This window comes from Mandrillus leucophaeus, unplaced genomic scaffold, assembly GCF_000951045.1.
Source record: "Mandrillus leucophaeus isolate KB7577 unplaced genomic scaffold, Mleu.le_1.0 Scaffold359, whole genome shotgun sequence".
NCBI classification, from domain to species: domain Eukaryota; kingdom Metazoa; phylum Chordata; class Mammalia; order Primates; family Cercopithecidae; genus Mandrillus; species Mandrillus leucophaeus.
Window position 1 is genome coordinate 7,861 of NW_012103798.1, and position 23,732 is coordinate 31,592.

A 23,732-nucleotide genomic window follows, 5' to 3' on the forward strand; every position below is an offset into this window, starting at 1 on the left:
GAGCCACCGCACCTGGCCTGTGCCCACTATTAATGAATATTTTGGCTGGAGTATTAGTAGAATTAGAGCCATGTGAAAATATTCTATAGACTCAAACTTGGAAACCTGTCTTACCCTTAGCACCACCAGTGGAATGAAGGAATTCCCGGTGGGTCACTTTGAATATCACTGGATGGCAATGAATGGGCAGTAGGGGAGTAAAAGAGGAGGGAAACAAAACAAGGAGGAAAACTGAAGAAATAAACAGGGAAGCACACCATTAGGTGTTAGCTATCCTATTGTTGCAGTTACAATCCTGAAGTAGCCTAATTTCCACCTCTACTTAAAGAGCTGTTAATACTTTAGATAAAAAGAGAGTTTCTTTTTAATAATACTAAGATCAAGTCACTGTGTGTTGAGGTGGTAGATGTTGAAAATAAATTTCCTAGTCTTATAGGATCTGTCCCCAGCTTATGTAGTCCTGGCAGTTTATGTGAGCCTCTGGGGTCTGTTACTAGAAAAACACCAGAAATGTGGACTATCAGGGAGATCAGGAAATTTAACATGCTGGTGCTCTGAGGGAGCACCGAGGGAACTCCGAGGACTTGAGGAGAAAGGATGTCGTGTCTCCACCAGGCAGAGGTGGGTGGGTGGGTTAGACAGGGAGAGAGAGCTGACGCCAAGCACCCACTCACTGTCTGCTGCTGCTTTGATTCATAGGTATGGCAGGTGTTTCCAGTGCCGTGGACCACACCTTCTCAAAAACGTCAAAAGATGGGGAAGGATCATGTTACACATCTCTGATTTCTGACATCTGCTACCCACCTCAGGAGGATTCTACATATTTCACTGGAATTCTTCAGAAGGAAAATGGCCATGTCACCATTTCAGGGAGCCCTGAGGAGTTGGGTACACCCGGCCCCTCCTTAGCTGATGTGCCTGGGTTAGAGTCTCGTGGCTTATTTAGTTCTGATTCTGGAATAGAGATGACTCCTGCAGAGTCCACTGAAGTGAACAAGATCTTAGCAGACCCTCTGGACGAGATGAAAGCAGAGGCCTATAAATACATTGACATAACCAGAGCCGAGGAGGTGAAGCACCAAGAACAACATCACCCCGATTTGGAAGATAAAGACTTGGACTTTAAGAATAAGGACACTGACATCTCAGCGAAACCTGAAGGGGTCCGTGAACCTGACAAACCAGCTCCTGTGGAGGGAAAAATCATCAAGGACCATTTATTGGAAGAATCCACATTTGCTCCGTACATAGATGATCTCTCTGAAGAACAGCGCAGGGCTCCTCAGATCACCACCCCTGTCAAAATCACACTGACGGAAATAGAACCTTCTGTTGAAACCACTACCCAAGAGAAGACCCCTGAGAAGCAAGATATATGTCTAAAGCCAAGTCCTGACACAGTCCCCACTGTCACTGTCTCGGAGCCTGAAGATGACAGCCCAGGATCTATCACCCCTCCATCTTCTGGAACAGGTAAAGGCCCTGTTATTGCTTGACTTAGGAAAACCCAGCATATGGAAATCTCAATCCCTAAAACAAATATTAACGAATGACAATTTTCATTCAACATACTTTACTATCTGGGCCCCTTAAATTTCATTTGGTTTAACTAGTTTAATTCATATTCAACGTTTTCAATTTGTTGCTGATTGTACAAAGGTTGCAATCTGGGATTTCTCCTAAAGTCCTATCAGATTTTCTTTGTAAAATATTTTGTTCTTTCTTTGAGGGGAGATGTTAGGATGACATACGGGGAACATTAACATCCTCATGCCGCCCTGCTGTCCCGAGCAGAGAAGGCAGCACTGCCTGCTTCTCAGTTAGCTTTCCGCTAGGGTCTGGGTTGTCTTCGTCTATTTTGTGTTGCTTACAACAGAATACCTAACACAGGGCAATGTATAAGAAACAACATTTATTTCTTAACAGTTCTGGAAGCTGGGAAGTCCGAGGTCAAAGGGGCGCTTCTGGTAAAAGCTGTCTGGCTTGCTAGTGGGGACTCTCTGAAGGGTCCCAAGTGGGTGCAGGGTGTAACATGGTGAGGGGGTTGAGCATGCTAACATGTTGTGCTCAGGTCTCTCTTCTTCTTATAAAGCTGCAAGTCACATTTCCATGATAATCCATTAATCCATTAACTTTAATCCATTACTCCATGAGTGGGTTAATCCATTCATGAAGGCAGAACCTTCATAGCTCAGTAGTTCACAGTCCATAGCCTCTCAAAGGCTCCACCTCTCAATACTGCCACATTGGGTATTAAGTTTAAAGATGAGTTTTGGAAGGGACATTCAAACTATAGCACAGGTCTCTTGGAGACATTATGAGGAGAGCACACGGGCTGTTCTCTCTAGACTTCCTGAAGCACCTCGGCCGGGGCATTTAACACTCCTGTCCCTAGCTCTAAGTCTGTACACTTAAAGGGAAGGAAAAGGTGGACTTCTGGATCTTTTAGGGATGGCACAGACAGGAAGAGGAAACCTGAACAAAGCGAACTCCTCCCTTCCCCTTTCAGTCTCAACACTGTCATTTTATATCTCTAGTTTATTGAAGTTCTGCATATAATTTTATTTTTGAAACTAAAAGATGTACTTCTTTCAACTTTTTAAAGTTTAGACTTCATTAGGCTATGATCTTTTTCAATTTGAACATTCTCCTACTGTGACTCAAGGCTGGATATTAAACAGCACTCATGCATATTCTCTCAAACACAAAGCGGGCCTCTTATACCCCTGGCTAAAGGCCAGAGAGGTGGCAGGAAACTCCTCACCCCACCCTGTGCCACCCTCTTCTCTCCAGCCTTTGAATCTCCACCTCTCTTGAATGCCCATGAGGCATCAGATGAAGAGGACAGTGACAGGTCCTCAAACCTTCCCCTGCCCCTGGTGACCGGCATTCTACCATATCCCAAAGAGCTTTGGTGTGCATCTCAGGTGAAAGAGCTTCTAGTAAACTCTGAAAATGGAGCCAAAGCCTGTAGAGGAGTAGTGATTGCTCTAAACCCTGATGGTATAGTACAAATTCAAGTGTTGGAATAGAACAGAATTAATGAAAGTTCTTCCTATCTTCTTTCCCTATAGATTTTAGCATTAATTCCTTCTTCCCAAAGTTACTTCAGACTCATTCAACTATAAAGCTCCAAGTGTCTTAAAGATTCACTGCACCAAGTCCCTGATTTTCAAATTCACTCAGCAGTCACTTTCTACTTACTTTCTTTTGGTTGGGTACTCTGTGAGGCAGGGGTGATGGGGAATTAACGAAAAATAAAAAACAAAGAAAAACCAGTCCCTGCCTCCAGGGGGCCAGACAACCAAGCAAACAGTCCCAGTCCAGTGTGCTTGGTGTTCTGAGAAAGGGAAATGTATGGTGCTGAGGAGCCCTGGAGTCCAGCGGCTCCCCCAGGTGAACTGCGACCACAGGTGACTCTCAGAGGAATAGGAGGAAACAAACAGGTGAAGGGAAGGGAAAGGTGCCCTTCCAGTGTGAGGAGCTGCATGGACATGGACTTGTGAGGGCCCAGTGAACTTCACTTAAGATGTAAATTGAGATTTGGGTAGTAATGACAAATCAGAAAACCAAGGCTCCAGGTGGGTTAGATACGACTTGCCCCTGCCTAAAACACGAGGTCGGAACACAGGCGAGTTTCCAAGCTTCCTTGTATTCTTTCTGGCAATGCGTAGTAAAACTCTTCTGTTATTTCCTGCCATAAAGATACTTGATGTTCTGAAGATGTAAGTTATATAGTCAGCTATGTTTTACAGAGCTCCAGGGTTGTCCAGTAGTCAGTCCAGAAGAACTTCAGCCAGTCCTCAGGAATAGTGAAATGCCCTAGCACATATAGGTCTAGTTACACAGCACATCCTTCATGTAAAAATTACAGTTTGCAAAGACTTGACAAAGGATCCATTAATTTTTAGGGAATTTCCATTTTTAAGTAGCCGTGGCCCAATGGGGTTCTGGAGAAGGTTCAAGAGAAAACAAAGGCAGATCTGGCTCACGTGACATTGGAGTTCTGTGATGTTGGGTTGCCCACTTGACAGTATGGGGTTAGGACAATGGTTGTCTCTGCAGCTGCAGTCAAGTAAACATTCCAAGCAAGGCTTATTCAGGAAAGAGAGAACGACCCATTACACATTCTCTCCTGTGTTCAGCTCCTCTCTCTATATACATCCCACATCAAAATACCAGAGTCATATGACAACAGATAAGAATGAAATTAACAGAAAGAATCAGCTTTTCACTGAAGCCTTTCTCCCTGCCCTTTTTATCCTGTGAGGTTTCTGACCCCCTTCCCATCTTCTTGTGACCCCTGGCACCACATGACACTGTGCCCATAGACATTAGAGGATATGGGCTTTATTGCATCTGTTGAGTCTTGGATCACTCTGCCATTTCCAGTGGCAACAGATAAAATAAAAATTGAGAATTACACATAATTGTACATAGAAACTGACGAAAAAGAAAGCATGTTAAGCAAAACGTAGTTCTGTTTATCATTGTTTAAATATATTCCTTAAATAAGGAAATTATCAAATCTGGAGAATGACTGAAGAGAAATTCTAATTTAGGTTAGTTTTAGCCACAGATGCTAATGTTTAAGCAAGGTGTCTAATATATTTATATTTCTCCCAATTCCAATGGATTATTCCGTTTTGTAACGTTCTCCAACATACTTACCTATTTTCACTAAATAATATACACTGAGGTGGAGAGGCGAGAATTCTTACAGCTGAAATACTGGAAGTCTCTTTTAAGCCAAGATCAGTCACGAAAAAAGTGAAGCAATTTAGGAAAACATAATAAATGCCCTGATGCAACATACATTGACCAGGAGCACCATGTTGTTTCTGACACAAACACCAAGAGGCGTATTATGATGGTCCTGGCTGTTATGTGAGCTATTAGCCTCAAAAAGAACAATAATCAGGAAGTCATCCTTAAAACACCCCAGTTTCCCTCAAGAAGAAATGAGCAATTAAAAGTAAATCAATTTAAATTTGAAAACTACCATTGCTATTTCCTTGCATTGATGGGATCTTTGATTCTCCTACCCATTTTTAAAGTTCATTCTTTTGTTCAAAAACTATTTAGAGTGACTTCTATACATCAGACATGCACTGGCCACTGAGACATTGTAGTAAATAAGATGCACAAGGTCCCTGCCCTTGTAGAGCTTACCTGCTAGTCAGAGGAAACAGGCAATAAAAAACAAACCCATAAATAAACAGTGTAATTTCACAGTGTGAGCACTATGAAGATTGATAGAGGGTTGGGTGTGAGGGGGCCAAGGACTGCCCCTCTAAGGAGATGACACGTGAACTGAAATCTGAATGAGGAGAAGGAGCCCACAGTTCAGAGAGGGGCTAGGAGGTACCTCAGGTGTGGGGGAATAGCAAATGCCCAGGCCCTGAGTCTGTATTATATGAGAACTGAAAGAGGGCCAATGACACAGGGGAGGAAGAGGGAAGTGGGGCAGAGAACACCACTGGACAGGTAGGCAGGGCCAAAATCATGGAGAAGGAGTTTGGATTTTGTTCCAAATGTAATTGGAAGCCATTGGAGGGTTTTAAGCTGAGAAGTGACATCATTTATTCATTCATCTATTTATTTTAAAAGTATGTGTTGGCCATTTACTCCACATCAGGCATTATTCCATTACTGCCAGGACTCACGAGTGAGTGGTGCCTCACAAGAAAATCCTGGCTGCATGGAGCTTACAATCTAGTTGAGAAGACATACACACAAATAACCAAATGTATAATATAATATCAGTTAGTTATAATGGTTATGAAGAAAAATACAGCAAGGCAAAGTGTAAGGGAGTGGTGGCAGTGGGGGTGAGGAGAGGCTTCTTCGAGGTAACAGCTTGAGCAGAGACTGAATGGAGTGAGGGAGCAAGTCATGTAGCTATCTGAGGAAGCGAGGCGAGGCTGAGGGGCCTCCCAGTGCAAAGGCCCTGAGCTGGGAACGTCTTGTCTGTTCCAGGAGCAGCTGGAAGGCCAGCATGGCTGGAGTAGTGGGGAGGAAGGGAAGTGTGGCAGGATCAGACTTGGGTTTTCAATCGATCCTTCTGGATGCTGCATGGAGAATGAGTCAGGAACAAAAGGAGTCCTAATACCAACATCATTCACAGTTGGACACTGGTGTCTGCAACTTGCTATGTTCACCTGTCCTTTTATCCCTCTCAATTATATCATCATAATTATCATCAGCAGCACACACATCACCCTGGGGTGCCTTTCTTACCCTCTCAATTTTCCTATTTTATCTGATAATTTTAGGTGACTGTTTCTAGCTTTGCAGTGTCAGTCTTGATACATAATAACCAATATCTTAGACGGCCTTTGAAACTGTTGAAATTTTAAACAAAGATATGGAAACTTCTGTTTTGTCCTAAAATTTTCCCTGATTACTCCTATCATTTTGTTAAAAATTTTAGTTTCCCTTAAGAACATAGGGCAGTATCCATAGGAGCTATGAGTCCCTTCTGACTTATGGTAAAGGTAGATTATTTTTAAGGTAGCACCTTCACTTGCTCAAGATGGAACTCCTCAGACCCTTTTCTCCTCCACCCTGCAGCTGTCTGGAATCATCCTTACTCTTGAGTAAATAAAGCAAGACCCTGGACCTTCTTTTTCTGAATGCACTAACATAGTAGTTTTCAACTGGAGGTAGAATTGCCAGATAAAACACAAATAGGTATGCCCTATACTAAAATAATTTCATTGTTTAGCTGACAGTCAAATTTAACTGAGTGTCCTGTATTTTTATTTCCTAAATCTGCAGCCCGAACTGGAGGTGACTGTTAGAATCACACATGGAGTTACATCCAGACCTACTTCCTCTAAGGCAGAATTTCTGAGGGCAGTTTTGAGCTACACACTTGAATAAGAGCCACTGTTGTAAAAATTTGAGCTGTCTCTCACATGAGTGCTATTTATTGAGTACCTCCTGTGTGCCAGGCACTGTGCCGGGTGCAAGGATATGATAATGAACAAACACAACTTGGCTGTACTTTACTCCCAGGGCGCTTTCAGTCTGAGGTCAGGGAGAGTGGGGAAGGGTGCAAGGGCAAAGGTTAATGAAATCATCACACAAACATACAAGGCTGCCTAGGGGCTCCCAGTTGTGCAGAATGAGTGGGCACCAGCCTGTCTCCCAAACAACGCAGCATCAGGCCAGCTGGCACAAGGGTGGGCTGCTCTGCCGTGTGGCCTCCAGGAATATTGTGCAAGCAGGAGTTTCCTCAGTCTTAGCAGTTTGGGTGGTTAGACAGAGGCCTCTGCATGTGAAACCGAAAGGATGTGTGCCTCAGAAAGGGAAGAACCATCCAAGATAAGAATTTTCTTCCCTGTCCCATCAAACAAGCTCATTGTTCCCCTGTTCATTTTATTCACTCAGGCTCACCATTTCTGAGTAGCTTTTGAAACCCCTCTTTTTCTCACTCACCACATGAATCAGACCCCAAGTCAATGATTTCTCTCTTTTCTCTTCTCTTTTTCTCCTATTTCTATCTTATGGCCACCACAACTCATACCCTACCTCCAGTTGTCATAATTCAACAATTGCACTATCCTGTTAATGGGTTATCCTCCTTCTACTTCCCTCTTTTTTTTTTTTTTTTTTTGAGACAGAGTCTCGCTTTGTTGCCCAAGCTGGAGCGCAGTGGCATGATCTCGGCTCACTACAACCTCAGCCTCCCGGGTTCAAGTGATTCTCATGCCTCAGCCTCCTGAGTAGCTGGGATTACAGGTCTCCGCCACTACGCCTGGCTAATTTTTCTATTTTTAGTAGAGACAGGGTTTTGCCGTGTTGGCCAGGCTGGTCTCCCCCAAACTCCTGACCTCAGGTAATCTGCCTGTCTCAGCCTCCCAGAGTGCTGGGATTACAGGCATGAACCACTGTACCTGGCCTTCCCTCCCTTTTAAGCTCCTCCTAACCCTTCCAGGGTCCACTAATGCCTACCTGATAAAAGACTGACTTTTTTTTTCTTTTAAGCTCGGGATACATGTGCAGGATGTGCAGGTTTGTCACATAGGTAAACACATGCCATGGTGTTTTGCTGCACAGATCATTCCATCACCTAGGAATTAAGCCCGGCACCCATTAACTATTCTTTCTGATGCTCTCCTTCCTCCCCCTTCACCCTCCGACAGGCCCCAGTGTGTGTTGCTCCCCCTCAATGTGTCCATGTGTTCTTATCATTCAGCTACCACTTATAAGTGAGAACATGTGGTATTTGGTTTTCTGTTCCTGCATTAGTTTGGTAAGGATAATGGCCTCCAGCTGCATCCATGTCCCTGCAAAGAACATGATCCTGTTCCTTTTTATGGTTGCATAGAACTCCATGGTGTATGTACCACATTTTCTTTATCCAGTCTATCACTGATGAGCATTTGGGTTGGTTCCATGTCTTTACTATTGTAAATAGTGCCACAATAAACATACGTGTGCCTGTATCTTTATAATAGGATGATTCCTATTCCTTTGGGTATATACCCAGTAATGGGATTGCTGGGTCAAATTGTATTTCTGCCTCTAGGTCTTTGAGGAATCGCCACACTGTTTTCCACAATGGTTGAACTAATTTACACTCCCACTAACAGTGTAAAAGCGTTCCTTTTTCTCCACAACCTCGCCAGCATTTGTTGTTTTTTGACTTTTTGGTAATAGCCATTCCGACTTGTATAAGATGGTACCTCATCGTAGTTTTGATTTACCTTTATCTAATTATAAGTGCTGTTGAGCTTTTATTCATATTTGTTGTCTGCTTGTATATCTTCTTTTGAGAAGTGTCTGTTCATGTCCTTTGCCCAATTTTTAATGAGGTTTTTTTTTCTTGTAAATTGCTTAAGTTCCTTGTAGATGCTGGATATTAAACCTTTGTCAGATGCATAGATTGCAAATATTTTCTCCCATTCTGTTCTGTTCACTCTAATGATAGTTTCTTTTGCTGTGCAGAAGCTTTTAGTTTAATTAGATCCCATTTGTCAATTTGAGCTTTTGTTGCAATTGCTGTTGGTGTCTTTGTAATGAAATCTTTGCCCATGCCTATGTCCTGAATGGTATTGCCTAGATTGTCTTCTAGGGTTTTTATAGTTTTGGGTTTTAAATTTAAGTTTTTAATCCATCTTGAGTTGATTTTTGTACATGTATAAGGAAAGGGTCCAGTTTCAATTTTCTGTATATTGCTAGCCAGTTATCCCAGCACCATTTATTAAATAGGGAATTCTTTCCCCATTGCTTGTTTTTGTAAGGTTAGTCAAAGATCAGATGATTGTAGGTATGTGGTCTTATTACTAGGTTCTCTATTCTGGTCCATTGGTCTATGTGCCTGTTCTTGTACCAGTACCATGCTGTTTTGGTTACTGTAGCCTTTTAGTATAGTTTGAAGTCAAGTAGCATAGTGCCTCCAGCTTTGTTATTTGTCTTAGGATTGTCTTGGCTATTCTGGCTCTCTTTTGGTTCCAAATGAATTTTAAAATAGTTTTTTCTAATTCTGTGAGGAATGTCAATAGTAGTTTAATGGGAATAGTGTTGAATCTATAAGTTGTTTTGGGGAGTATGGCCATTTTCATGATATTGATTCTTCATATCCATGAGTATGGAATGTTTTTCCATTTCTTTGTGTCATCTCTGATTTCTTTAAGCAGTTGTTTGTAGTTCTCCTTGAAGAGGTCCTTCACATCCATTGTTAGCTGTGTTCCTAGGTATTTTATTCTTTTTGTGGCAATTGTGAGTGGGAGTTCATTCATGATTTGGCTCTCTGCTTAAGTGTTGTTGGTGTATAGGAATGCTAGCAATTTTCGCACATTGATTTCATATCCTGAGACTTTGCTGAAGTTGCTTATCAGCTTAAGAAGCTAATGGACTGAGAAAATGGGGTTTTCTAGATATAGAATCATGTCATCTGCAAACAAAGATAGTTGGACTTCCTTGCTTCCTATTTGAAAACAATTTATTTCTTTCTCTTGCCTGATTGCCCTGGCCAGAACTTCCAATGCTGTGTTGAATAGGAGTGGTGAGAGAGGGCATCCTTGTCTTGTGCTGCTTTTTAGTAGGAATGCTTCTAGCTTTTGCCTATTTAGTATGATATTGGCAGTGGGTTTGTCATATATGGCTCTTATTATTTTGAGGTATGTACCTTTAATACCTAGTTTATTGAAAGTTTTTAATATGAAGGAATGTTGAATTTTATTGAAGGCCTTTTCTGCATCTTTTTAGATAATCACGTGGTTTTGTCTTTAGATCTGCTTATATGATTAATCACATGTTTTGATTTGCATATGTTGAACCAAAGTTGCATCCCAGGAATGAAACCTACTTGATGGTGGTGGATAAGCTTTTTGATGTGCTGCTGGATTCAGTTTGCCAGTATTTTATTGAGGATTATTGCATCAGTGTTCATCAACAATATTGGCCTGAAGTTTTATTTTTTTGTTGTATCTTTTCCAGGTTTTGGTATCAGGATGATGCTGGCCTCATAGAATGAGTTAGGGAGGAGTCCCTCCTTTTCAGTTTCTCTGGAATAGTTTCAATAGAAATGGTACCAGCTCTTCTTTGTACCTCTGGTAGAATTCAGCTGTAAATATCCTTGGTCCTGGGCTTTTGGTTGGTTGGTAGGCTATTTATTGTTGTCTCAATTTCAGAACTTGTTATTGGTCTATTTAGGGATTCAGTTTCTTCCTGGTTCAGTCTTTGCAGGGTGTATGTCTCCAGGAATTTATCCATTTCTTCTAGATTTTCTAGTTTATGTGCATAGAGGTGTTTATAGTATTCTCTGATCAGTGTTTGTATTTCTGTGGGGTCAATGGTGATATCTCCCTTATCATTTCAGATTGTGTTTATTTGATTCTTCTCTCGTTTCTTCTGCATTAGTCTAGCTAATGGTTGATTTAAAAAGAAATTTAAAAAAAAAAACAGCTCCTAAATTTGTTTATTTTTAAAGGGTTTTTCATGTTTCTGCCTCCTTCAGTTCATCTTTGTTCTTGTCTTCTGCTAGCTTTGGGGTTTGTTTGCTCTTGGTTCTCTAGTTCTTTTAGTTGAGATGTTAGGTTGTTAACTTGAAATCTTTCTAGCTTTTTAATGCGGGCATTTAATGTTATAAATTTCCCTCTTAACACTGCCTTAGCTGCATCCCAGAGATTTTGGTATGTTGTCTCTTTGCTCTCCTCAATATCAAAGAACCGCTTGATTCCTGCCTTAATTTTACTATTTACCCAAGAGATTCAGGAGCATGCTGTTCAGTTTCCATGTAGTTGTGTGGTTTTGAGTGAATTTCTTAATCTTGAGTTGTAATTTGATTGTGCTGTGGTCTGAGAGACTGTTTGTTATTATTTCACGTCTAATATTGTCATTGGGGTGTTAAAGTCTCCCACTGTTATTGTATGAGAGTCTAAATCTCTTTGAAGGTCTCTAAGAACTTGCTTTATGAATCTGGGTGCCCACATGTTGTGTGCATATGTATTTAGGATAGTTAGCTCTTCTTGTTGAATTGAACCCTTTACCATTATGTAATGTCCTTCTTTATCTTTTTTGGTATTTGTTGGTTTAAAGTCTATTTTGTCAGAAACTAGGAGTGCAACCCCTGCTTTATTCTATTTTCCATTTGCTTGGCAAATTTTCCTGCATCCCTTTGTTTTGAGCCTACATGTGTCTTTGCATGTGAGATGGGTCTCTTGAAGACAGCATACCAATGGGTCTTGGTTCTTTATCCAGCTTGCCACTTTGTGTCTTTTAATTGGGGCATTTAGCCCATTTACATTTAAAGTTAGTACAGTGATGTGTGGGTTTGATTCTGTCATCACGATGCTAGCTGGTTATTTTTCAGACTTGTTTATGTGATTGCTTCATAGTGTCACTGGTCTGTATAGTTCAATGTGTTTTTGTAGGGGCTGGTAATGGTTTTTCCTTTCTATATTCAGTGTTTCCTTCAGGAACTCTGGCAAGGCAGGCCTGGTGATAACTAATGCTGAGGGAAATAAGATCCATTTCCTTGTCTGAAATGGATCTTATTTCTCCTTTGCTTATGAAGCTTACTTTGGCTGGATATGAAATTCTGGGTTGGAAATTCTTTTCTTTAGGAGTGTTGAATATTGGCCCCGAATCTCGTCTAGCTTATAGCGTTTCTGCTGAGAGGTCCACTGTTAGTCTGATGGGCTTCCCTTTATAGGTGTCCTGGCCTTTCTCTGTGGCTGCCCTTAACATATTTTCTTTCATTTTGACCCTGGAAATTTTGATGATTATGTGTCTTGGGGATGATCTTTTCATTGATTATCTTGCTGGGGTCCTCTGCATTTCCTGAATTTGAGTGTTGGCCTGTCTTACTAGGTTGGGGAAATTCTCCTGGATAATATTCTGAAGTATGTTTTCCAGCTTGGTTCTATTCTCCCCATCTCTTTCAGGTACCCCCATTAGCTGTAGATTCAGTCTCTTTACATAATTCTATATTTCTCAGAGGTTTTGTTCATTCCTCTTCTTTCTTTTGTCTCTATTCTTGTCTGCCTGTCTTATTTCAGAAATATACTCTTCAAGGTCTGAGATTCTTTTCTCTGCTTGGTCTATTTTGCTATTAATACTTGTGATTGCATTGTGAATTCCTTGTAGTGTGTTTTTCAGCTCCAGCTGGTTGGTTATGTTCCTGTCTAAACTGGCTATTTTGGCTGTCAGCTCCTGTGTTGTTTTATCGTGATTATTTACTTCTTTGTCAATGGTTACCACATGTTCCTTTAGTTTAGCAAAGTTTTTTTATTACCCATCATCTGAAGCCTACTTCTGTCATTTCAGCTGTCCCAGCCTCAGCCCAGTTCTGAGCTCTTGCTGGGAAGGTTTGCAGTCATTTGAAGGAGAAGGGGCACTCTAGCTTTTTGAGTTTTCAGGGGTTTTGCACTGATTCTTTCTCATTTTTGTGGGCTTAACTACCTTCAATCTTTGAGGTTGCTGACTTTTGGATGGGGTTTTTATGGGTTTGTTTTTTTTGTTTTGTTTTATATTTGTTCTTCTTTTAATAATTTGTCCACTCTGCTGTAGGGCTGCTGCGGTTTTTTTGGGGTCCACTCCAGACCCTAGTTGTCTTGGTTTTTCCCATACCTGGAGGTATAAGCAGTGAAAGTTGGGAAACAGCAAAGATGGCAGCCTGCCTCTTTCTCTGGAAACTCCATCCCAGGGGAGTACTGACCTGTTGCCAGCCCGAATGTGCCTGTAGGTGGTGGCTGGAGACCCTGGTTGGGAGGTCTCACCCAGTCAGGAGGAAAGGCATCAAGGGCACACTTAAAGAAGCAGTCTGGCTGCCTTTTGGTAGGGCAGCTGTGCTGTATCCCTTCAGCCCCAATTAATTTGGGCTTTCCAAGCCCCACAGGCTGGACCAGCTGAGAAGCCTGAATGGCCAAAATGGCAGCCTGTCCTGTCCCTCAGGCACTTCACCCAGGGAGAATATGAACAGGGGTGAACAGAGACGCCAGCTGGGAGGACCCACCCTGCAAGGAAGAATGGATTGTGGTCCCACTTAAAGAAGCAGTCTGGCCATGCCTCGACAAAATAGCTATGTCATGGTGAGGAACTGCCTCTGCCCCTGTCAGCTTGGACTCTCCAAAGTCCACAGGCTAGAATGCCAGCCCAGGGGGGAGCCCCTCCCCTCCTCTGAGCACTCCATCCCAGGGAGAGATCAGAGCTCTGTCCCTAATATGTGCCAACAGATGTGGCTGGAGGGTCCAGCTGGGAGGTCCCACCTAGTGCGGAGGAATGGATGGCAGCCCTGCTTAAAGGAGCAGTCTGGCCAGCACAGTGGCTCATGCCTGTAATCCCAGCATTTGGGAGGCCAAGGTGGGCGGATCACTTGAGGTCAGGAGTTCCAAGACGAGTGTGGCCAACATGATGAAACCCTGTCTGTACTAAAAATACAAAAATTAGCCAGGCGTGGTAGGGCACCCCTGTAATCCCAGCTACTCTGTAGTCTGAAACAGCAGAATTGCTTGAACCTGGGAGGCGGAAGTTGCAGTGAGCAGGGATTGCACCACTGCACTCCAGCCTGGGCAGCAGAGCGAGACTCTGTCTCAAAAGAAAGAAAGAAAGAAAAAAATCTGTCTGACCACAATCTGGCAAAGCCCCTGTGTTGTGCTGTTGGAGGGACCCTTCCTTCACTGGACCATTTGGACTCTCCAAAGCCCACAGGCTGGAATGACTGAGTTGACCAAACTGTAGAGATGGTGACCCCCACTCCCACCAGGACTCCATCCAGTCTCAGGCAGGCTCTACCCTGTTGCTGGTGGCTGACTGGAATTCCAAGCCAGTGGGCCTTATCTTGTGACGTGCCATAGAAGTGGGGCCCACAAAATGGCACTGCTTAGCTCCCTGGATTCTGCCCTTTTCCTAGGGGTATGTGCGGACCTCCCACCTTGCCTAAGTAGCAGGCACATTTGTTGGGGGATCCTGGGGCTGGAGTATGCAAAGCTCCTGGGTCTCTGTGCATGCCTGAGCGGCTGCTCTGCCAAGACTCCACATAGGTCTGTGTGTTGGATCCAAGGCCCTGGTGGCATGGACTCATGAGGGGATCTCCTGATCTGAGAGTTGCAAAGATCCATGGAAGAAGTGTGGTTTTCCGGGATCACACAGTCACTCACTGCTTCCCTTGGCTGGGAGGCAGGGGGGTTCCCTTGGCTTTGTGTTGCTCCTGGGTGGACTGTCACCCCACCCTGCTTTTCTTTATTCTCCATGTGTTGTTTTCCTAATCAATCCCAGTGGGAGAACCCGGATATTTTAGCTGAAGGTACCGTATTCATTTGCCCCTTTCGTTCCTCTCCGTAAGTGCCAGGGACTGCAGCTGATTATATTTGGCCATCTTGGCCCCTCCATATGCCTATTTCTTCAGGACTGACTTTTGAACTAGTTTTCAGGGCCTTCCATGACCAGGGGTCTGCTTCCATTTTCAGTTACATCAACCCTGCATCATTCCCAACAATACTCCAGTTAAACGTTTGACTTTGTCCTTCTTTGAGCAGACCCCTTCCTTTTTCACCTCCATACCTTTGCTTTTGGAGTTCACTCTTGGACAATGCCTGCCTTTCAAGGTTCTATTTGTGTTCCAAGATCAATTCAAGTGCAGCTTCCTCAATGACCTCCTCTAAGTTCCTCTAGAACGTTGTACAGCACAATTGCACCTAGCCCATTCTGTTTTGTTTTCTTCTAATTCTCTGGGAGAGGCAGGGAATACTGTGAGTCATAAACATAGTAATGGTAATTGGGACCTAGTGATGGTGGAAATGGGTAAAATCACCTTGAGATGGACTGGAATAAGAAGAAAGCCTAGGGAAGAACTCTGGGGGAGACCAACATTTCATATCTGGAAAGAGATGAGATCCAGGAGAGCTAGGAGGAAAATCTGAAGAAAGTAGAGTTGCAGACACCAAAGGAGGAGTGGGAAGTATGTCAAATACTGTTGAGAAGTCAAATAAGATGAGAACTCAAAAGCGACTGGGAAGTTGCCAGTGAACTGAGACAAGCGGTAAGGGTACAATCCAGAGTGAAATAATGTATTCACTATAATTCAGGTAAATCCCAAAATCTTGGTAGCTTAACATAATAAAAGCATTACTTCTCACTCATAATACAGACCAATGTTAGTTCTCCTGTAAGTTTAAATTGAAGGCCAAGCTTCCTTCTGTTTTTTTTTAAAACAGCTTTATTGAGATATAATCCATATACTATACAATTCATTTAAAGTGTACATTTCCATGGTTTTTAGTATATTCACAGAGTTGTGATCCATCACTGCAATAAATTTTAGAGCATTTTATTACCCCAAAAGGAAACCCTGCACCCCCTTTTCTCACCCTCCAAATCTCCTCACTCCCTACAACTACTAATCTACTTTCTTTCTCTATAAATTTACTTATTCTGGACATTTCATATGAATGCAATCACATAATATGTGGTCCTTTGTGACTGTCTTATTTCACTGTTTTCAATATTTAGCTTTGTTGTAACACATATCAGTACTTCATTCCATGTATGGATATATTACATTTTTATTTATCCATTTATCAGTTGATGGATGTTAGATTGTTTCTACCTTTTCTGGCCATTATGAACAATGCTCTTATGAACATTCATATACAAGTTTTTTGTGTGGACATATACTTTCATTTCTCTTGGGTAGATATCTAGCAGTGGAATTACTGGGTCATATGATAACTCTATGTTTAAATGTTTAAGGAGCTGCCAGGCTTTTGTCCAAAGCAGTTACAACATTTTTCATTCCCACCAGCAGTGCATAAAGGTTCCAATTTCTCTAAATCTTTGCCAGAACTTGTTTTTATCTGACTTTTTGATTATAGCCATCCTAGTGGGTATGAAGTGGTATCTCACAGTAGTTTTGATTTGCATTTTTTTGGTGAATAATGACGTTGGGCATATTTTCATGTGCATTTTGGCCATTTGTAAATTGCCTTTGGAAATCTATCTATTGAAGTTCTTTGCCCATTTTTAATTGGCTTGCCTTTTATGATTGAGTCATAATAGTTTTTTATATATTCTAGATATGAGTCCCTTATCAGATATATGATTTGCAAATATTTTCTTCTGTTCTATTGATTGTGCTTTCACTTTCTTTATGGTATTCTCTGAAGCACAAAAGCACAGTATATTAATTTTTCTTTTGTTGCTTCTGTTTTTGGTGTCATATCTGTGAAACGATTGTCTAATCCAAGGTCATGAAAATTTACTTCTATGTATTCTTCTAGAGTTTTATGATTTTAGCTCTTATATTTAGGCTACTGACCCATTTGAAGGAAATTTTAAAATGTGACATGAGGTAGGGGTTTAATTTCATTATTTTGCTTGTGGTTATCCAGTTCACTTTTCCTCTGCTTCTCATGTTCCAAAATATAACTTGCCACATCTCAGACTGCATCCCCCTTTTAAAAAGATGTAGCTTGATATAGTGTAAAACACATGAAATAGACATGCATTCAAATTCAGGTCAAATAATTTCTAACCATCTAGTTATATCATCTAGGGCCCTAGCAGGAAAAAAGTGACACACTCAAAGGTTGTGACTGAAGAGAGTTTAAAGAAGGGGCTAATTACAGATGTGTAAAGATGGCCAAGAAAACCAACAAATGATGCCAAAGCCTTAACATTAGGGAGGTGTTACTACCCCTAGACCTAAAGACCAAGAGGAAGGAACAGCATTCTTGAAGCCTGCGAAGAGCTGGAACTTCAGAAGCAGCAGGGGGTATAAATAGCTGAACATCTCCTTCATCCCAACCCTCAGGCTTCCTATTGGCTAAAAACAACCAGGAACCAGAGGGACAGAAATCCTGGGTATGCCTTCTATATAGGTCAGCCTCTCACAGCATAGGAGAGGGCAGAGAAAGGAATGGATCCAAGCAGGCAAAGAGAGAAAACCACTACAGTGACCTTGGACAAGTAGCTTAATCTATTGTCCCTAGACCCTAAGTTCCATGTGTAAAATGCCTGGCACCCAGCAGAAGATGCTGCTGCTACTAGCAGTGCTCTGGAGGTACAGAACATTTCCTAATTTACGCCACTCCTTATCTTCTTTCTCAGTGCTCTGGACAACCATTCAGAAGTAAACTGGTGAAGCTTTTACACTTTTCCGCTGTCTGAAATTGTATCAAACAACTACGTGTACAACTTATTAAGGAACTAACTCCTGTAAAAATAGAGTTGGGGATCATAAAATAAATTTTTAAAAACAAGAATCATATGAGAGCTAATGAAGTAGTTGTTGTTTTAAGTTACTGAAAAAAGGGGGGAAACCCATAGATCATATCCTTCCTCTGCTTAAAGCCCTCCAATATCTTCTAATCTCACCCAGAATAAAAGCCCTATGAGATCCTACATGATCTGCCCCTACTCCCCATGTCACTGATCTCCTATTTCTTAACTGATTCACTTTGCCCAGACACAATGGCCTGCTTATGATACCTGGGAATCAGGGCAGCTCCCACCTCTGAGCCTTTGCACTATATGTTTCCTCTGCATGGCGTGCTTTTCCTCTGGATATCTTCATGAGTCACTCTCTCACCTGCTTCAAGTGTTAAATGTAGGTTACTTTCTCAATGAGGCCTATACGGACTCCCCTGTTTAAAATTGCAAACTCATCTCCACCCTGACCCAGAACTTGTGTTTCCCTTACCCTACTCTACTTTTTTCCATAGCACTTAACATCTTCTAACATACTATATACTTTACTTATTTACTATATATATTGTTTGTATATTGTGTTCCCTCCACTAGAGTATAAGCAGAGACTTTGTTACCTGTTTCATTCACTAATATATCCCAAGTGTGTAGAAAAGGGCCTAACACATATTAGGTTCTCAATAAATAACAGATGAATGAATATGGATAAAGAATAAAATCAATTCTGCTTCATAAAGAATTAGGAAAATCTAAAATGTTTTATCCATTGGTGTTCTCCCACAGTCCTAAAGCCACAGGTCCCTCAAAGCTTTGGATAAATGCAACTAGTTATTGCTAACAAAAGGACCAGATCTCACTAAGATATTCTGAAATAAAGCCCTTCTGTATGGCAAGGGAAAACAAAGCTCTTGAACACTGTTGTCATGGTGATCCCAGGTCGTCTCATCTACGGGAGAGAAAGCTCAGCAAGATTGCCAGTGTAGCCTTTAGGCCATCTGGATAAACATCAGGCAGAAGGCAGGCATTCATCCAGGGGTCCAGGAGTGACTCTCAGGTTTTGTTCTTCTTGAGAGGAAGTGAAGAGAGAAGAAAGGGAAAGAATACAGTGGGCTGCCACTATGGGAAGCCTTGCAGGATAGTCCATTATGGCAATCTGCACAGCCTGCTTGGTGGAATTGGCAGAAGTGATCTCTTACATTGCTCCACTTAGTGGCAAAAAAAAAAAAAAAATACTGATTCTTATGGGAAATATAAAGCTCAGAAGTCAAGTTGTATCCAAGGCTCAAAATTACCTGTCTTTGTCTTGCTAAAGGAGAGGATGTAAACAGCAATGGACAGGGAATAATAGATGATTTTCAGATTTGTTGATATTGGTGAGTCCAATTAGAGAGCTGTATACATCAGATTATCTGATAAAATCTGTGAAATTGAAAAAGTTCTCTGAGAGAATGAATCAGAAATTAAAACGATGACTTGTATAATCTTCTCTGCATTGAAACAGGAAAACCAACTGAGATTCTGTTGCTAAGATATTGCTGGGTCATTTTTTAAAATAGCTAGCTGAAGATAGATAGGTCTGTAAAACACTGATTAATTGGGCCATAACAGTAATTAGCCTTTTACTTCAGGTGGCCTGTCTTTCCAGCATAGCCCTGGAAACAGATTATTTTTGTGCTAATGAGATATGTGTTTCTCAAGCAATGACAAAACATCTCCCCTAATGGAATTTTGTTTTATCCCTCCTCTCTCTGTCCATCTGTCTGTCCGTGTGTGTGCCTCCCTGGCTCTCCTTCGCTCTGTGGGACGACAGAACCATCTGCTGCAGAATCCCAGGGGAAAGGCAGCATCTCCGAGGATGAGCTGATCATCGCCATCAAAGAAGCAAAGGGATTATCATATGAAACCACCGAGAGCCCACGGCCGGTGGGCCAGCTGGCCGACAGGCCCGAGGTCAAGGCCAGGTCCGGACCACCAACCATCCCCAGCCCGCTGGACCACGAGGCTAGCAGCGCAGAATCGGGGGATTCAGAGATCGAGCTGGTGTCCGAGGACCCCATGGCCGCGGAGGACGCGCTGCCCTCGGGCTACGTGAGCTTTGGCCACGTGGGCGGCCCACCGCCCTCGCCCGCCTCGCCATCCATCCAGTACAGCATCCTGAGGGAGGAGCGCGAGGCCGAGCTGGACAGCGAGCTCATCATCGAGTCGTGCGATGCCTCCTCGGCCTCGGAGGAGAGCCCCAAGCGGGAGCAGGACTCACCCCCGATGAAGCCCGGCGCCCTGGACGCCATCCGGGAGGAGACAGGGGTCCGGGCCGAGGAGCGCGCGCCCAGCCGGCGGGGCCTGGCCGAGCCAGGTTCTTTCCTGGACTACCCCTCAGCTGAGCCCCAGCCTGTCCCCGAGCTGCCCCCTGGAGACGGAGTCCTGGAACCTGAGACGCCTATGTTGCCACGGAAGCCTGAGGAAGATGCAAGTTCCAGCCAAAGTCCTGTGGCCACAAAGGGCTCTGGGCCTCTAGGTCCTGGCCCTCTGCCCCCACTGCTGTTCCTCAATAGGCAAAAAGGTAAAGGATCCGACCGCAACAGGGATGCTTGGTTAGTGTCCTCCCTCTGGGTGCTCTGAGCATTCAGCAGGGGTGGTTCTGGCTCAGCCCCGCAGCCATCCCCATGCTGATCAAACAGTTGACCAGAGAAGAGTTCCAAAGGGGATGGGAGGAGATGAGAGAATTCAGATTTGCAGCTGGGACAGAAGTCGGTGGCAGAACCACATGCTCAGGGCGACTCAGGACTGGCTGAACCGAGCCTCCCTAATAATGAGCGGTTTTGTGTTCACTCCAGGATCTCCTGAATGGAGTAGATGCGCCTGTCTTTCCATTCCAGGACTGGATTTCCTTCCCCAGGAAAGCGATGCTTTTCTTGTTATTGTCCAGGCTCCACTCCAGTCCCCCTGCTCTGTCTCTGTAGGTGCTGGAACCCACCACTACCATGTTCTATTTTGCCAGTCAGGCCTGTTTCTTAAGTGTGCAAAGTGGAGCTCAGCTCCATCCTTTCTCTTACCCAAGGGCAAGGGATTTGGACCTTGATAAGGTTTTTGTGTCCCAGTGAGTCAGGCAAGACAGAGACCACAGTTGGGTCCAGAGTTTTTTCTTGTCCCTAAGCAAGACTGAAGGTGATTCATTCATTTTTAAAGTCTCTTTTACTTAGAATGAATTTAATGTGGTCATTATGTTCTCCCTATGAAAAATTTTGAGGTGAGTCTTCAAATGCAAGAAAAAATGGAAGTCATTATTTGTTTTCCAGACACTATATGTGTACAAGAGATTCTTCCCCAAAAATCGTTCACCACACCTGACTGCAGTTGTCTTATGGAATTCAAGAAAGGAATTAGAGTCACATGACTAAGTGAGGTCCTGCTCATTCTATTTTTGTTAATGGGTGAGGTTAGAGAACTTCTACCCAGTTCCTGGGGAGAGAACACTCAGGTAGGACTTTAAAACAAACCCTAACAACTGTATTCAAGGTCCCTCCCACCCCTCTCTTCTACTTTTCAGCTGAGCTGGGGCTCAGCTGAGGGGTAGTGCTTCCTTTAGAAGTGCTTTATTTGCCTTCGCCTTTTGGAGATAAGTGATTTCAAGGGTACACCCTCTTTCCTGTGCCTCTGCTAACTTCAATGATGTTAGCAGCAGTTAAAGTGCTTCATATAAAAATAGAGAACAAAAATCTTTCTCGTTATTTTAAATTGGAAGCTAGCTGCTAAATTCTTTAAAATTAGCACATTGGAATAGAATGGAGGAACCTAGAGGACTGAAATAAAAAGATACATGGTTGCTGTGGTTCAGACACGTGGCATGGTGTGGGGGCTGATATAATTGACTCTTGATTTCCCAAATAACTCTTCTTAAAGAGCTGAAAGCATATTTCATGTGTGTGATAGGTAGGGAAGATATTTGAAGACAGATGTAACGGTGGGAATGTGTTTGTTGGGTCAATATTAAAACCATTTTGGATTTTTTTTGCTACTCTCCTGACATGGTAGGAAAAGACCCCGCAGCTTGCAGGGAACCACAGGAAACAGTATTAACATGAACAACCTTCAGCCCCTTGGGGCCCCAAGACAGTCAAGCTTGAGTCATGCTGAGCATGTGTTCATGTCACTGTACTGTAACAAGCATGTGTCTCCATTTTATCCCCTAACTAATGTTCCTGAGATAGTCCCCATGTACACAGTGCTGTTCAAATATGTTTATTCTCAAAAGTAAATAAATCTGAGAACTAAAGAGAAAAGGGAACTTTGCATGCCTATTGAGAGACAAGGACAACAGCTGGCACGGACTGACCAGACGCCTGATGAAGAGCTGAGGAGATGGAAAACTGCAGCTGTGAATGCAAAGGCTTCAGAGTATCTTTTATGGCCAATTTGGTGTCATTTGAATCTCTGTAAAAGTTGCCCCATATGGCTTGGACCCTGTGCTGCCAAGTTTAGAAGGTAGAGAGGAGGGAGTGGCAGCCTTTTCAAAAGATGAAGGCATGCCAGGGTGAATAATCTCCACTCTCTTCTGCACTGTGGGGTCCTTTGAAATCTAGTCTCCCACTGAAACTCACTGCTCCACTGCACTATCTATGAAGAGTCTAAAAGGCCATTCTGAGGCAGCCAAGAACTGGAGGTCCTGGGCAGGTGATTCAACAATGCCAGCAGGCAATTTGAGCTCTGAGGTTCTTTTTGGTCTCACTTGCTCTGTCTCAGCAGGTGAGAAAGGATCAGTGCTGCCCAGCCTCCCCCAGGCTGGGTTTTTTTTTTTTTTTTTGACAGAGTTTTGCTTTTATTGCCCAGGCTGGAGTGGAATGGCGTGATCGTGGCTCACTGAACGTGACCTTAGGTGATCCGCCTGCCTTGGCCTCCCAAAGTGCTGGGATTACAGGTGTGAGCCACCGTGCCCAGCCCCAGGCTATTCTTAATCACTGTTGGTGGACAGCAGGTTTGTGCTCATGCCAAGCTTGGTTCCCGGCAGCAGTGAGGTCAGATCAGCTTCTGTGGTTTCCTGCTCTTATCCACTGAAGCTTCTGGCGGTATGCACGCATTTAAGTTTATGCATTCACAAGTATCCAGGGGATAAGCCATCCTGCTGATGCTGGACAGGGTTTCAGAAGAGCCTAGAAATATTTAGAATAATATTTAGGATAAGGTTTGACAAATATTTGATAGCATCATTGCATGCACCAAGGAGGAGCACCAGGGTAACTGCTGCACGGGCTCTAACAAGGCCTGCTTTTGGAGCTTTCTCACCTCTCAGAGACCTCTGCAGTTACTGCACTGGAGACAAAATGCAGTTCTTTCTTCATGCTTCAGTTTTCGTCCTTGTATACCCCTGAGCTCTTGCTGCCCTGTATTTCTGCTCCCCTACACCTTCTAGGATGACCTGTTATAAACATTAGATTCTAAAGCAGGTAGATATGTTTTACTTTCTACAAGGTTGGCCATAACTGTTAGGAATGTCCAAGTAAAAACCTAATTTAAAAATTCTCATAAAAGTGCTAATACCCAGTGTGATTAATCAGGATAGGTATGTGATATTTACCAAACCTAGTTGATTGTAGAATATTTTTTATTAGAGTGTGCCATTGGGTTCATATTCCAGGGGAACACCCTTTGGGAAATCATGGTATCTTTGCCCTTGAGCTTGTTTCCTGCATTCTGATTACTTATCATGCAACTCAAAAGTGTGTGGCTTGGACCAGCCACGTTGATATCACGTGGGATGCTGTTAGAAGTGGGGAATCTCAGGCTCCTTCCAAGACCTACTGAATCAAGATCCCCTGTGCATAAGTGCATATGTGATTCTTACACCCTTTGAAACTTGGGAAACAGGGTTTTTTTGTTTGTTGTTTTTGTTTTTGTTTTTGTTTTTGAGATGGAGTCCCACTCTGTTGCCCAGGCTGGAGTACAGTGGCGCATCTTGGCTCACTGCAAGCTCCGCCTCCCTGGTTCATGCCATTCTCCTGCCTCAGCCTCCAGAGTAGCTGGGACTACAGGCGCCTGCCACCATGCCCGGCTAATTTTTTGTATTTTTTTTTTTAGTA

The 23,732-nt window shown here is 43.1% G+C and overlaps 1 protein-coding gene across 1 annotated transcript in view; it reads left to right on the plus strand.

Annotated features, from left to right (window-relative positions):
* The first annotated feature begins 697 nt into the window (after positions 1-697).
* The window catches only part of RTN1 (reticulon 1), a 156,712-nt gene continuing 133,677 nt past the window's right edge, over positions 698-23,732 (plus strand). Inside the window, exons 1-2 of the mRNA XM_011989572.1 lie at positions 698-1,473; positions 19,469-20,218. Of these exons, the coding sequence (XP_011844962.1) occupies positions 702-1,473; positions 19,469-20,218 (1,522 nt within the window). The 5' untranslated portion in view covers positions 698-701. The remainder of the gene's footprint in view (positions 1,474-19,468; positions 20,219-23,732) is intronic.